This window comes from Aquarana catesbeiana, linkage group LG08 (assembly GCF_042186555.1).
Source record: "Aquarana catesbeiana isolate 2022-GZ linkage group LG08, ASM4218655v1, whole genome shotgun sequence".
Classification (NCBI taxonomy): Eukaryota; Metazoa; Chordata; class Amphibia; order Anura; family Ranidae; genus Aquarana; species Aquarana catesbeiana.
In genome coordinates, this window is record NC_133331.1 from 128,699,372 (window position 1) to 128,712,697 (window position 13,326).

At 46.4% G+C, this 13,326-nt stretch overlaps 1 protein-coding gene across 4 annotated transcripts in view; it reads left to right on the forward strand.

Annotated features, from left to right (window-relative positions):
* KIF20B (kinesin family member 20B) overlaps positions 1 to 13,326 on the forward strand; it is a 225,634-nt gene that overhangs the window by 60,209 nt on the left and 152,099 nt on the right. For 3 of the 4 annotated variants that reach the window (XM_073596389.1, XM_073596391.1, XM_073596390.1), the window contains exon 6: positions 5,579 to 5,763. In XM_073596389.1, the coding sequence (XP_073452490.1) occupies positions 5,579 to 5,763 (185 nt within the window). Of the gene's footprint in view, positions 1 to 5,578; positions 5,764 to 10,710; positions 10,843 to 13,326 lie in introns of those variants that run through there. The other variant, XM_073596392.1, reaches the window with a different exon arrangement.

The following is a 13,326-nucleotide window of genomic DNA, read 5'->3' on the forward strand; positions in this document are numbered from 1 at the left end:
CCACCCACAGTAAGAAAGCACAATTAGGGAATACACTTAACCCTTTGCTCGCCCCTGATGTTAACCTCTTTCCTGCCAGTGTCATTTATACAGGTGCATATTTTTTAGCACTTATCACTGTAATGTCACTGGTTCCCGAAAAAGTATCAAGTGTCAGATCTATCTGCTGCAATGTCGCAGTTCTGCTAAAAATCGCTGATCACCGCCATTACGAGTGAAATAATAAAAATGACATAAATATATCCCATATTTTGTGGACGCTATAACTTTTGCGCAAACCAATCAATATACGCATATTGGGATTTTTCTTACCAAAAAGATGTAGCAGAATACATATTGGCCTAAACTGATAAAACTGCAGTAGTTGGTTACAAATGTGGCGATGCCAACAGCTGTAGATGAAAGAATTCCACATTTTTGCCAATCTTTATGCCCCGCACACACAACCGTATATTCCGACAACAAATGTTGGATGTGAGCTTGCTGGCGGAAAGTCCGACCGTGTGTATGCTCCATCGAACATTTGTTGGCGGACTTTCCGCCAACAAATGTTGGCTAGCAGGTTCTCAAATTTTCCACAAACAAATTTTTGTTGCCAGACTTTCCGATCGTGTACACAAGTCTGTCGCACAAAAGTCTGCACATGCTCGGTATCAAGTACGAGCCAGAAGTGCTCAGTCTTGTAAAACTAGTGTTCGTAATGGAGATACCACATACATCTTGTACGTCACTACGTTCGTAATTGTTGGCCAACGTTTGTGTGACCGTGTGTATGCAAGACAAGTTGGAGCCAACAACCTTCGAACAAAAATCCATTTTTTTTGTCGGAAAGTCCGATCGTGTATACGGGGCATAAGACTTTATCCACAGGGATAGTTACAGGCTTTTTATATACCTAGCATAAAATTCCTGGAACTTTCCAGCACCTGGACAGCCAATACTGGTGCATACAGTTACCAGAATAGCTGTCCCCATTGCATGATTTCTCTTCTATTTCTGTTTTGATGGCAACTCTTAATTTTGGATTTATTTCCCTTCCCAGAGAAACTGGTAATTGGGACAATTAGAGTGAATCTTTCCTAATGGGGACACAGAGAAATGTACAGTAAATGTAACAAATCCATCTAGCACCAAACCATTGTGTTTCTTTTGTCAGGAGTGCACGGCTGACAGTGACACGGTCAATAATTAATAGAGAGAGCCAGAACTTAACCAGTCTACTTAGGTTATTTTGCAAGTGCAATGTACAAATATGCTGAATAAACCATAACACACCCTAGGTGCGTACACAAAGATAACCGTGAGCAGACTGGAAAGTTGTGTTTTTTTTTGTTTTTTTTTTTTTTTTCCCCTTTTAACTTGTCCCGGAAGATCTTGACCAAGGACTCCGGCCTCTTGGCCTTTGTCAGTGCGGGGCAGTGGGTCTTTGGGGGAATCCTAGCTTCTGAACCTGTTTCTGCAGATACTTCATTGCGTCCCTGACAAATGCCCCCTAAAACTTTTCACTGCGTTTTGGTACAGGCCTTTTCTAAGAAGAGTTGAATCGAATCAGCGTTTCTAGTACTATGGTGTGTGTTTCCCTTCTCCCCCGCCCCCCCCCCCCCCTTTTTTTTTTTTTTTTTTTTTCCCCCCCCAACCCTACTGGTTTTTCTCTACCAATTGAGTCCGCCTGTCCGTAGAGGAAAGTGGGCTGTGTCGGTAATTCTTTTCTTTCGTTCATTGATGGGCACAGCACTTCCATTCTTGAACATGGGGTTATTTCACCACCTTCAGGAGTAGGGCTAAGCAGAAAAAAAAGCACAGCACCGCCTAGGGGGGCGGTCCTTACTGGTAGTAACCCCCCACTCTGTTGCAGGCAGCTCCAGTGTTTTTTTTGTTTTTTTTTTTTTGTTTTGTTTTGTTTTGTTTTGTTTTATTTTGTTCTTATTAGTTTTGATCTTCATCTGCAATCAACTGCTGGGCTGGGTGACAGGCTGGATATCATAGATCCTGATAGTTTCCCAGCCTGGCCACCGAGCACACGCACCCTGACTTCCATGCTGGGTCAGCCTCAACGAGCCCTATTCTGGACCGGGGCGGACGGCGGGCTGGATGCCTCGCAGGGGTACATATGACCAGGCACCTGACGTATGGATCACAGTGTCGCCGTGGCCAACAATCACTCCGTTTAGGCGGGAGGTGGATCTGTCTTGGGAGTGTGACCCGCAATCCCTGCTGGATTGGTAAGTACATGCTCCACTGGTCCGGGCATGGTTTGGAGCAGCTGGATAATCCCTGGGGTGGTCGGTTCTGGGGTATCTCCTCCCTCCCCCCTGCCCCCCTGTTCTGCCTGCCAGCTGTCGCAGTCAGTTGCTGGGTGCCACTAGGTGGATGTTTTGGCCTCTACCTGACCTTTTGTGGGGTCCCCTCAGGGCAGTCTGTGCTCTCCAGGTGCGGGGTGTGTATCTGGTGTCGTCATTCACTTGTAGCAGCCGCCATTTGTTTGGACCCGAGCGCCGCAGCCATTTTCCCATAGCTGCGGTGACCGTTTTGCCTTGATCTTTGGGCATTCCTGGCTTCGGGCTCTGTCTGAAAGTGCGGCCGGCAGCAATTTTTCTTCAATTTTCTTAGCCTCGTGGGGAGACCTTGCTGGTTCTCTAGCGCTAGATGTTACACCTGGAGCCTGGCACGAGCGCGGATCTACTTGTGGCTTATCCCATCTGCCGGAGGACTGACCGCACACAGCACTGCTCCTTTTGAGGTTTGGGTCAGGGTGGTGAGTCCTTCTGGGGCTCCCCCAGTCTGTGGCAGCTGGGGGGGTGGTTCTGTCTGTCTGTGTCTTTCTGTATGTCTCTGGTGGTGTCTGGTCGAACGTGGGACTTCCATGGCGTCTGAAGCAGGTGCCCCTCCCCCAGACACCCCTGTGACGGCAGCTGGGTCTGCTGTGATCCTGGAATCCTTCATCTCCCGGGTTGAGGTGGCATGCGGGTGTAAGGTGGGTAAAACAACGTCCCCTACCCCCTCCGTTTTCTGGGGCGGCCCCTGCCCGGAGGGCTCAGGTGATGCGGCCCCTGATCCTTCGGACAGTGAGGAGGTATCCTCCGCTGCGCATGAAAAAGCAGATCCAAATGGGACAAATCTCTGGATTGTCAGATCCATGTGGGCCGTCAGACCAGTGCCTCGCTTCTTTGGTAGCTACAGTCTCCGGCCCTACGGACCGGGAAATAGTTTCTCCCTCTCCATTGGCTGGTGATCACGACGGATGCCAGCCTGACTGGCTGGGGGGGGTTCTGGGCTTTTTAGCCCAGGGTTGCTGGATGTCGGAAGAGTCTCATCTATCGATCAACATTTTGGAGTTGCGTGCCAGTTGTTATGCCTCTCCATTTGGACACAGCTGCTGCGCGGTCCTCTGGTCAGGATCCTGTCGGACAATTCCATGGCGGTGGCTTACGTCAACCACCGGGGGGGGTCGAGGAGCTCGGCAGCAGCGCTGGATGTCTCTCACATGCTGTGGTGGGCAGAACTTCACGTGCCGGCACTCTCCGCCGTCTACGTTCCGGAAGTAGGACTACCTCAGCTGTCAGTTGCTGGATCAGGGGGAGTAGTCGCTGCATCGGGAGGTGTTTCTTCTCATTTGCCTGCGGTGGGGCACGCCGGACGTGGATCTTCTGGCCTCCCGTCTCAGTCGGAAGGTGCAGAGATTCGTGGCCAGAACAAGGGATTCCTTGGCGAATGCGTCGGCCGCGCTGGTGGTGCCGTGGGGACATTATCAGCTCATTTATGCCTTCCCTCCTCTCAAGCTCCTCCCTCGTCTGCGCAGGGTAAAGGCCGAGAGGATACCGATTTATTGTAATCGCTCCAGATTGGCCTCGGCGTCCATGGTACTCCGACGTGGTATGGATGGTGGCAGGTGCCTCCTGGCAACTACTGGTGCAGGAGGACCTCCTGTCCCAGGGACCGATATTCCACCCTGCTTTACCGTCTTTGGCTTTGACAGCCTCGCTATTCAAAAGCCAGGTGCTGAGAGACCGGGGGTTGCCGGTTTCTGTGATTCCCACTATGTTAAAGGTACGTAAGTCCACTTTACGGAGGATTTATTGCACCTGGAAGGCTTGCATCTCACATCTTGCATCTGCGCTCCTATTTGGTATCTAAGATCCTTGCATTCCTGCAGCGTGGGTTTGATCTGGCTTTGAAGCTGGCTTTGAGCACTATCAAGGGGCAAATATCGGCTCTGGCTATTTTTTTTTTTTTTTTTTTTCCATCACCAGTTGGCTGCTCACTTGTTGGTGCATACTTTTGTTTAAGGGGTTCGGCATGTGGCTCCACTGATAAGCTTGCCACTGTTTCTGTGGGATCTAAACCTGGTGCTCTCGGTACTTCAGAAGCCATCATTCGAGAACATTAGGGAAATCCCCTTACGCTTGCTCAGAAGGTTGTCTTTCTAGTGGCTATTACATTTGCTCGGCAAGTTTCTGAGCTGGCGGCCATGTCTTGTAAGTTTCCCTATTTGGTCTCCACAAGGATAAGGCGGTGCTGCATCCACTTCCCTTGTTTCTCCCTAAGATGGTATCTGCCTTTCATCTAAATGAGGACACCTTCCTTCCTTCCTTCCTTCCTTCCTTCCTTCCTTCCTTCCTTCCTTCCTTCCTTCCTTCCTTCCTTCCTTCCTTCCTTCCTTCCTTCCTTCCTTCCTTCCTTCCTTCCTTCCTTCCTTCCTTCCTTCCTTCCTTCCTTCCCCGTCTCACCCCAAGGAGGTCTCCTTGCGCTCTTTGGATGTGGTTCGGGCTCACCATGTGGACCTGTCTGTTACGGCTCCCTTTCGGAAGTCAGATTCGCTGTTTGTAAATGTGGATGGCCCGAGAAAGGGACTGGTGGCCTCTTCAGCCACTATTTCTCATTGGATCAGACAGACTATTGTCCAGGCTTATGCCATTATGGGGCGGCTGCCCCCCTTTCCCATTATGGCGCATTAGTGCTTCCTGGGCCTTTCGACATCAGGCGTCTGTTTCTCAAGTGTGTAAGTCGGCTACCTGGTCGTCCGTGTCACCAAGTTTTACAGGGTGGATGTTTGGGCATCTTCGGATGCATGTTGCAGCCGCAAAGATTTGCAGGCAGCCGGCTGAGGTTTTTGTGGAGGTTACTTTGCCTTTTTTCGATGTTCCCACCCCTCGTTGTGGCACTGCTTTGGGACATCCCTAAGGTCAAGAATGGAAGTGCTCTGTCCGTCAATGAACGAAAGAAAACAGGATTTTTTTTTCTACTCGCCGTAAAAATTCCTTTCTCTGAGTTCATTGACGGACACAGCACCCACCCCTCCTGTTTTGTGTATGTATTGCTTTGTAACGAACTGAGCTGCCTTAGCAGAGTGGGAGGTTACTACCAGTAAGGACCGCCTCTAGGCGGTGCTGTGCTTGTTCTCTTTTTCTACCTAATCCTACTCCTGAAGATGGTGATCTAATCCTAAGGTCAAGAATGGAAGTGCTGTGTCCGTCAATGAATTTAGAGAAAGGGATTTTATGGTGAGTAGAAAAAAAATCCTGTTCAGGTCAAGTTTTTTTGTATGTTGCCTTATAACACTTGTAATTTTTTATTACAGGTACAAAATGTGATGTAGGCATCCTACCAAGATCAATGGAAATGCTTTTTAATACTATTGAAGGAAAAGTCTATTCCAAGATGGACATAAAACCTCACAGATGCAGAGACTATATAAGGCTGACCAAAGAACAGATGAAAACAGAAGTTGCATTCAAAAATAGTGTACTCCGTCACACAAAAGAGGTAGATGGCTGACATGGTAAATTCTTTAATCCTGGGCTTGGTTATCTGTTAGCCTTCACGTGACCTTTCACCTCTAACTCCTGCAACCTAAATAAAGTTATCAGTATAAATCTTGTAAATACTGTATATTTTAATAATTTAGGAAGACTTAAGCCAGGTACACACTAGGGTTTTTTTTTTTGTTTTCTTCTGGTTGCATGGAAAAAACAAAACGGACTGCTCCGGTCAGAGCCGCTGTACTAACCACGCAAGGTTAGTTTAGCGATTTTATTTATTTTTTTTTTCTCCCCTGCTGAGCTGTTGTGTTTTTGACACTCTGATCAGCACTCTCTGCCATTGGCTGAGTCGGTCGGTTGCTGGGTTTCCAGCATGCACGTCCGACAGAAGCTGGCTTAAAAGACCAACGTACACACGGGCCGAATGACGGCCTGGGATTTTATTTATTTTTTTTTTTTGAACCGGCTGTTGTCTCTTGACATTTGGCCATGTGCACGTGGCTTTGACCACTGGGCACTTAAACCCCCTTAATAACCAGACCAATTTTCAGCTTTTGGTGCTCTCACATTTTGAATGACAATTACTCAGTCATGCAACACTGTATCTATATGAAATTTTTGTCCTTTTTTTCACACAAATAGAGATTTCTTTTGGTGGTATTTAATCACCGATGGGTTCTTTATTTTTTGCGCTATAAAAGAAAAAAGACTGAAAAATCTGTAAAAAAAAAAAAAATGCATTTTTCTTCATTTCTGTTATAAAATTTTGCAAATTAGTAATTTTTTCATATATTTTGGCCAAAATTTATACCGCTACATATCTTTGGTAAAAATAATCCAAATCGGTGGATATTATTTGGTCTTTGTGAAAGTTATAGAGTCCAAAAGCTATGGTGCCAATATCTGAAAATTGGTCACACCTGAAGTACTGACAGCCATCTCATTTCTTGAGACCCTAACATGCCAGAAAAGTACAAATACCCCCCAAATGACTCCTTTTTTGGAAAGAAGACATTCCAAGGTATTTAGAAAGAGGCATGGTGAGTTTTTTGAAGTTGTCCTTTTTTCCCACAATTCTTTGCAAAATCAAGTTTTTTTTTTTACTTTTTTTTTTTTTTTTTTTTTTCACAAAATTGTCATATTAGCAGGTTATTTCTCACACACCGCATATGCATACCACAAATTACACCCCAAAACACAGTCTGCTATTACTCCTGAGTACGGTGATACCACATGTGTGAAAATTTTACACAGCGTGGCCACATACAGAGGCCCAACATGCACGGAGCACCCAGGCCAATTCTGACATTTTCTCTCCTACATGTAAAAATCATCATTTATTAGCTATAAAATTACATAGAACCCCAAAACATTATATATTTTTTTTAGCAGAGACCCTAGAGAATACAATGGTGGTCATTGCAACTTTTTATCTCGCACGGTATTTGCGCAGCAATTTTTTTAACACTTTTTTTTGGAAAAAAAAAAACAGTTTTGTGCTTTAAAAAAAACAAAACCGTAAAGTTAGCCCAATGTTTTTGCATAATGTGAAAGATGAAGTTACGCAGAGTAAATAGATACCCAACATGTCACCTTTCAAAATTGCACACGCTTGTGGAATGGCGCCAAACTTCGCTACTCAAAAATCCCCATAGGCGACGTTTTAACATTTTTTACTGGTTACATGTTTTGAGTTGCAGAGGAGGTCTAGGGCCAAAATTATTGCTCTCACTCTACCGATCGCAGCGATACCTCACATGTGTGGTTTGAACACTGTTTTCATATGTGGGCGGGACTTACGTATGCGTTCGCTTCTGCATGCGAGCACACAGGGACAGGGGCGCTTTAAATTTTTTTTTTTTTTTTTTTTTTTTTTTTTTATTCATTTTACTTTATTTTAGTTTGATGCTTTTTTCCAAAAAAAAAAAAAGAAATTTGACCACTTTTATTTCTATTACAAGGAATGTAAACATCCCTTGTAATAGGAATATGGCATGACAGGTCCTCTTTACAGTGAGATATGGGGTAAATAAGACCCCACATCTCACCTCTAGGCTGGGAAGCCTGAAATAAAAAAAAAAAAAAAAAAAAAAAAAGATCCTGGCTTTGGTCGTAGCGGTGAGTTGGTAGTACCGGAGGGCGGCGGGAGGGGGGGACATCCCCTCTCGCCTCCCGTAAGAATGATCAAGCAGTGGAACAGCCACTATGATCGTTCTTATGGTGTAGGGAATCGCCAGCTGAAAAAGCTGATATCTGAATGATGCCTGTAGCTGCACCCATCATTCAGATATCCCCGCACAAATTCAAGGACGTTATATGACAGCCGGCGGGCGGGAAGTGGTTAAAACGCTTTTTTTTTTTTTTTTTTTTTTTTTTTTTTTTTTTTTTTTTTCACAAAGTTGTCCATTTATACAATATTTCTAACACATAGCATGTACGTACCAAAATTGACACCCCAAAATAAATTCTCCTACTCCTCCTGAGTACGGCAATACCACATGTGTGAGACTTCCACAGCCTGGCCACAAACAGAGGCTGAGTACGGCCGAGCATGGCTCAGCATGGCCGAGCATGGCTGGGTATGGCGGGGTATTGCAGAGTATGGCTGAGCATGACTGGGTATGGCTGAGTATGGCAGGGTAGTGCAGGGTATCGCCGAGTATGACTGGGTATGGCTGGGTATCACCGAGTATTGCAGAGTATTGCGGGGGCATTGCAGAGTATTGCGGGGGCATTGCAGAGTAGTGAGGGATGGCTGAGCATGGATGGATGGCTGGATGTCACTGTGCAGCGCTGTGGGCACTACACATCCAGCCCACAGCGCTGCAGCCATCCATCCATCCCCCTCTCCGTTCACAGTGTACCGATCGGTACACAGGAGGGGAGGAGAGGAACCGGCATCATCAGATGACGCCGGTTTGTTTACATGTGATCGCTCCGTCATTTGACGGAGCGATCACATGGTAAACGGCCGTGATCAGCGGTGATTTACCGAGATCCGTGATGCGCCGGGTCCGGATGTGTTCGGGTGTGCGCCCCAGGGGGCGCGCGAGAGAGGAATTTTTGGAGGACGTCATATGACGTCCTCCCACAGTTAGGCCCCTTTCACACTGGGGCGGTTTGCAGGCGGTATTGCGCTAAAAATACCGCCTGCAAACCGCCCCTAAACAGCCTCCGCTGTTTGTTCAGTGTGAAAGCCCGAGGGCTTTCACACTGAAGCGGTGCGCTGGCAGGACGGTAAAAAAAAGTCCTGCCAAACGCTTCTTTGGAGCGGTGTATTTACCGCTCCTAAACCGCTCCTGCCCGTTGAAATCAATGGGACAGCGCGGCAATACCGCGGCTATAGCCGCGCTGTACGAGCGCATTTAACCCTTTTTCGGCCGCCAGAGGGGGTTAAAACCGCACCGCTAGCGGCCGAATACGGCCGCAAAAACGACGGTAAAACAGCGCTAAAAATAGCGCTGTTTTACCGCCGACGCCCCCACCGCCCCATTGTGAAGGGGGCCTTAAGCAACCGCCCTGCAGCCATCATTCGGCTATGGGCCGGTTGTTAAGTGGTTAAAGTGCCTCAAATACCTGCTGGAGCCTAAAAAAACCTGCAGCCATGGCCCAGTACCAAAGTTCTGACTCTTCTGGAAGGTGATAGTTTTCTGCTACCTCCACCCTCCAGGAAAACTTAAAACGTTGTCCCTTACAAGTGGGAGATGGGAGTCTTGTCCTATTTAATGCAGAAATCAAATTACCTTTTAAGATATGTCCTTGTTTGTGTTGCTCATTGTTCTGTGCTGTACTTTTTATACAGGTGATACATAATTATCTAAAGCTACAAACGATTGTAGTTCAAGTCATTGTTTGATGCCAGCTATATGTTCTTACAACTTGAGCTATTTATGTAATTTACCCTTTTCAAATCTCTTATAACACTGTCACTTTCACAGAGATTAATTTTAGAAAACTGACCTTCGGTCCTTTCTTTGAAGGATTAACGTGGTTGTAAACCTGAAACCTTAAAATTTCCAGTCTACCTCACAGCAAAGCAGCAGAAGCTACCTGAGAGCAGCCAGTCATCTAAAAATCCTCTCTGCTTTCCTAGAGTAAAAAAACTCTGACACAAAAAAAATTTGTGTTGCCACACCTCCTCTCCTGTGACTGGCAGACTAATTAGTAGACTCATGCATGAGAGAAGGGGCGCGTGTCCTGCAACCATCTGCACAGATCGCTACCAAAATGAGCTCCAGCCTGAGGAGCCCGTGAAATCGATTCTCCTCATAAACACTGGGCAGCATTTGAGGCACAGGGGGTGCAGACTTTTTATAGCAGGAGGAAGCCAAGCAAATGGGAATGGTACACAGCAGACACTTATCTGTGCTTATCTCTGCTAAGGGAGGAGGAGGGGGGAGACATGCTTTCACTGTCATCATTATCAACAGAGACAAACAGCCTCACACAGATTTAACACCACAGCTGCCAGGGAGAGAGCAGGAGGATCACAATTAATCTCTCAATGGCTGGTCACTTTTACTGTAATGCCCTACTTTCAAGTCGTAGTTACACAGTAAAAGTCCCCAGTCGTTGAGGAGTTAAGTACTGCTTGAACCTTGAAGGGGACATAATCCGAAAGCTTGTCCTGAAAAATTGTATGTTAGTGCAAATAAAAGTATCACGGACAGTACTCAATTTTCTCCGTCACAATTGCACTAATATGGCTACAATCACATCAAGGATAATGATAGCAAAAGCTTGTCTCCCCCTCCTCCCGTTAGCAGAGATGAGCACAGATAAGTGTTGGCAGTGTCCACTGTGTGCTTATTCCTGACATTTGCTCGGCTCCCTCCTGCTATGAAAGTCTGCACACCTGTGCCTCATATGCTGCCCTGTGTTTGAGGATAATGGATTTCAGTCTCCGGATTGGATCGGCATTCAAGCTGAGCTATTGTGATTGCTGGGGGAAGGGAGGAGTGTACAGATGGTAGGGGTGTCCTATGATGTTAGGACTCTGCCTCCCGAGCTCTGGCCCGTAGACACTCCCATGGACTGGAGTTTTTCAGAGGGCTGTGACAGTCACAGGGATAAGAAAATGCAGGTACAACTCAATGTACTTTTGATTTGTAAAGGAAAGGCTACAACATGGTGTATGTCTTCTGTAATTGCTGAACATGAGGTTTACAGCCACTTTAACCTGGCTGATAATTTAGCTTCCTGTTGCTTGACAACTGTCTTAGGCATGTGTGTAAGTATTTCTTGGAGTCCACTAAAGGACGCAAGAAATTCAAATGCAGTCTGGTCATCCTGTCGCCTACAGGAGGATTGGATATCTACCCCTTATACCTAGCATGCCTTGCTTTGTAGCATGCAGTACCAAAAGTGTACAGGACGCAAGACTTGTGTTCCTAAATGGACCGCAAGAAAAAATATTTTTGTATTTTACCTTAAAAACCTATTTTTTTTTTTTTTTCATCCATTGAGGGACAGAGGAATTTAAATGCAGTCAGGACGTTCTAAAGCAGTCCAAGTGAGAGGTGGGCAACACAGCAACAACCATTAACGGCCCCAGTGAAAAAAAGAGGGACCACCTACAGCCCAGGAGTGTATCACTTAATTTTTTAAACAACGATTATAATACAAAAGTGATGGCAGCAGATTGTGGTGCCTCAAAGACTCTTTACAGAGATCAGACTGTTGGGAATCTGATTTAGAGATAGTCACAGTGTTCAGTAGCCCAACCTTTTTGACCTTCCAAAGGCCTTTCGAGTAAAGCAAATATTAAATATCGGGTGGTATGGGCTGGTTCAATAGAAACTGGCCCACATTCGGCCTATGTGTACGGCAGCCGGTTTGACAGAAGCCGGTCGATCAGCAATCTCAACCAATGGCTGAGAGTGTTGACAGCTGTGTTTTTCTGGGGGCAGGACACAATAGTTCAGCAGGGAGATCGCTGTACTAACATCCGATTTTTAGTATGGGATCTCCTCCCAAGCTCTTCAGGTGTGTGTGTGTGTGTGCGCGTGTGGTGTTTTTTTTTTTTTTTTTTTTAATTATATACAAGTATGATAGTGTGTACCAGACTTAGGACTTTGAAAAATGCAGTGCTTCAGTCAGTTTCTGCAAGGAATTGGATGACTCTGGCCAGAGTCCTGAGTTCTGTGAAGCTCCCCGACGACAAAAAATTACTCTGCCTTACTCGATGGAGTTGTCGACACCATTGATGTAGACCCTATAACTAACTATTGGGTAACTAGATTCTAGATTACTCTGTGTTTTCTGGGAGAATTGATGACTGCAAACTCCCCAGATCAGTTAGTGTTGTATGGGCTTGGGTCACCCATAGCAGTGGTGTCTATGTGCAGACGTGTCCATGTAGCAGTACCACAGCTAGGCCCAATATGCGAGGCAAGGGCTTTGATAGTCATTAACCTAGGCTGCTTATGAGGGTCAGGCGGCCTGAGGTCACTAAGTCATTGTAGATTAGCAGTGGGAACCGACCAGAGCTTGGTGTTCCACATGGTGCTTGTAAAGCAGGATCAGCAGCGGGATGCTACCAATATGCCAAATAGTAGGAAGAAGAGGTTGTGACATGGCTACCTTTTTACCAGTACAGTAAAGTTCTGCAAAGCTTCACTATGCTGTGGTCCAGTGCTCGAAAGGTCGTATTCCATGCTAGCCCCCATGTCCATTCCATCAGGGTCTGGGTATGGCTTTTCAAAGTAAAGGTGGGAAAACTCCAATCTGTATAGCTTTGTAGAGAACAGCTCAAGCCGTGGTTTTGTAAGAAATCCTGATTTAAAGTGGATGGGGCTGGGGTGGGGAAATCAAGGAGAAATTAAGTAGCAAAATGTGGTTATAATTTTCTCATATCTGAGGAAATGATGTCTGTCTGTCATCCTAAGGCCGGGTTCACACTGATACGTCAAACGCTCCGACATTGGGAGCTCATGTCGCATGACGTGTGAAAATCAATGTCTCACTACTGGTCCGACTTTGAAAATGCTCCCTGCACTACTTTGGTCCGACTTTGATCCTACTTTAGCCCATTGAATATCACTGAAATCGGATTGTCGTCTTAACTGACCCGAATTTGGCATACGACTTGTGCTCTGAGGATCTTGAAGGGGAACTCCACGCCACATTTAAAAAATAAAACCAGCGTAGGTTCCCCTCCAAGAGCATACCAGGCTCTTTGGTCTGGTATGGATTTTCAGGCCGAAAAACTCCATACCAGACCCTTATCCGAGCACACAGCCTGGCAAGTCAGGAAAGTGGGTGGGGATGAGCGAGCGCCCCCCTCCTAAACCGTACCAGGCCGCATGCCCTCAATATGGGGGTGTGGGTGCTTTGGGGCAGGGGGGCCTTGCGCCACCTTGTCCCCTTGTTGATGAGGACAAGGGCCTCTTCCTGATAACCCTGGCCGTTTTGGTTGTCGGGGTCCGCGGGTGGGGGGGGCTTATCGCTATCTGGAAGCCCCCCTTTAACAAGGGGCCCCCAGATCCCACCCTATGTGAATGAGTATGGGGTACCCATTAACCTAAAAAAAAAAAAAAAAAAAAAAAACACATTACACAGGTTTTTA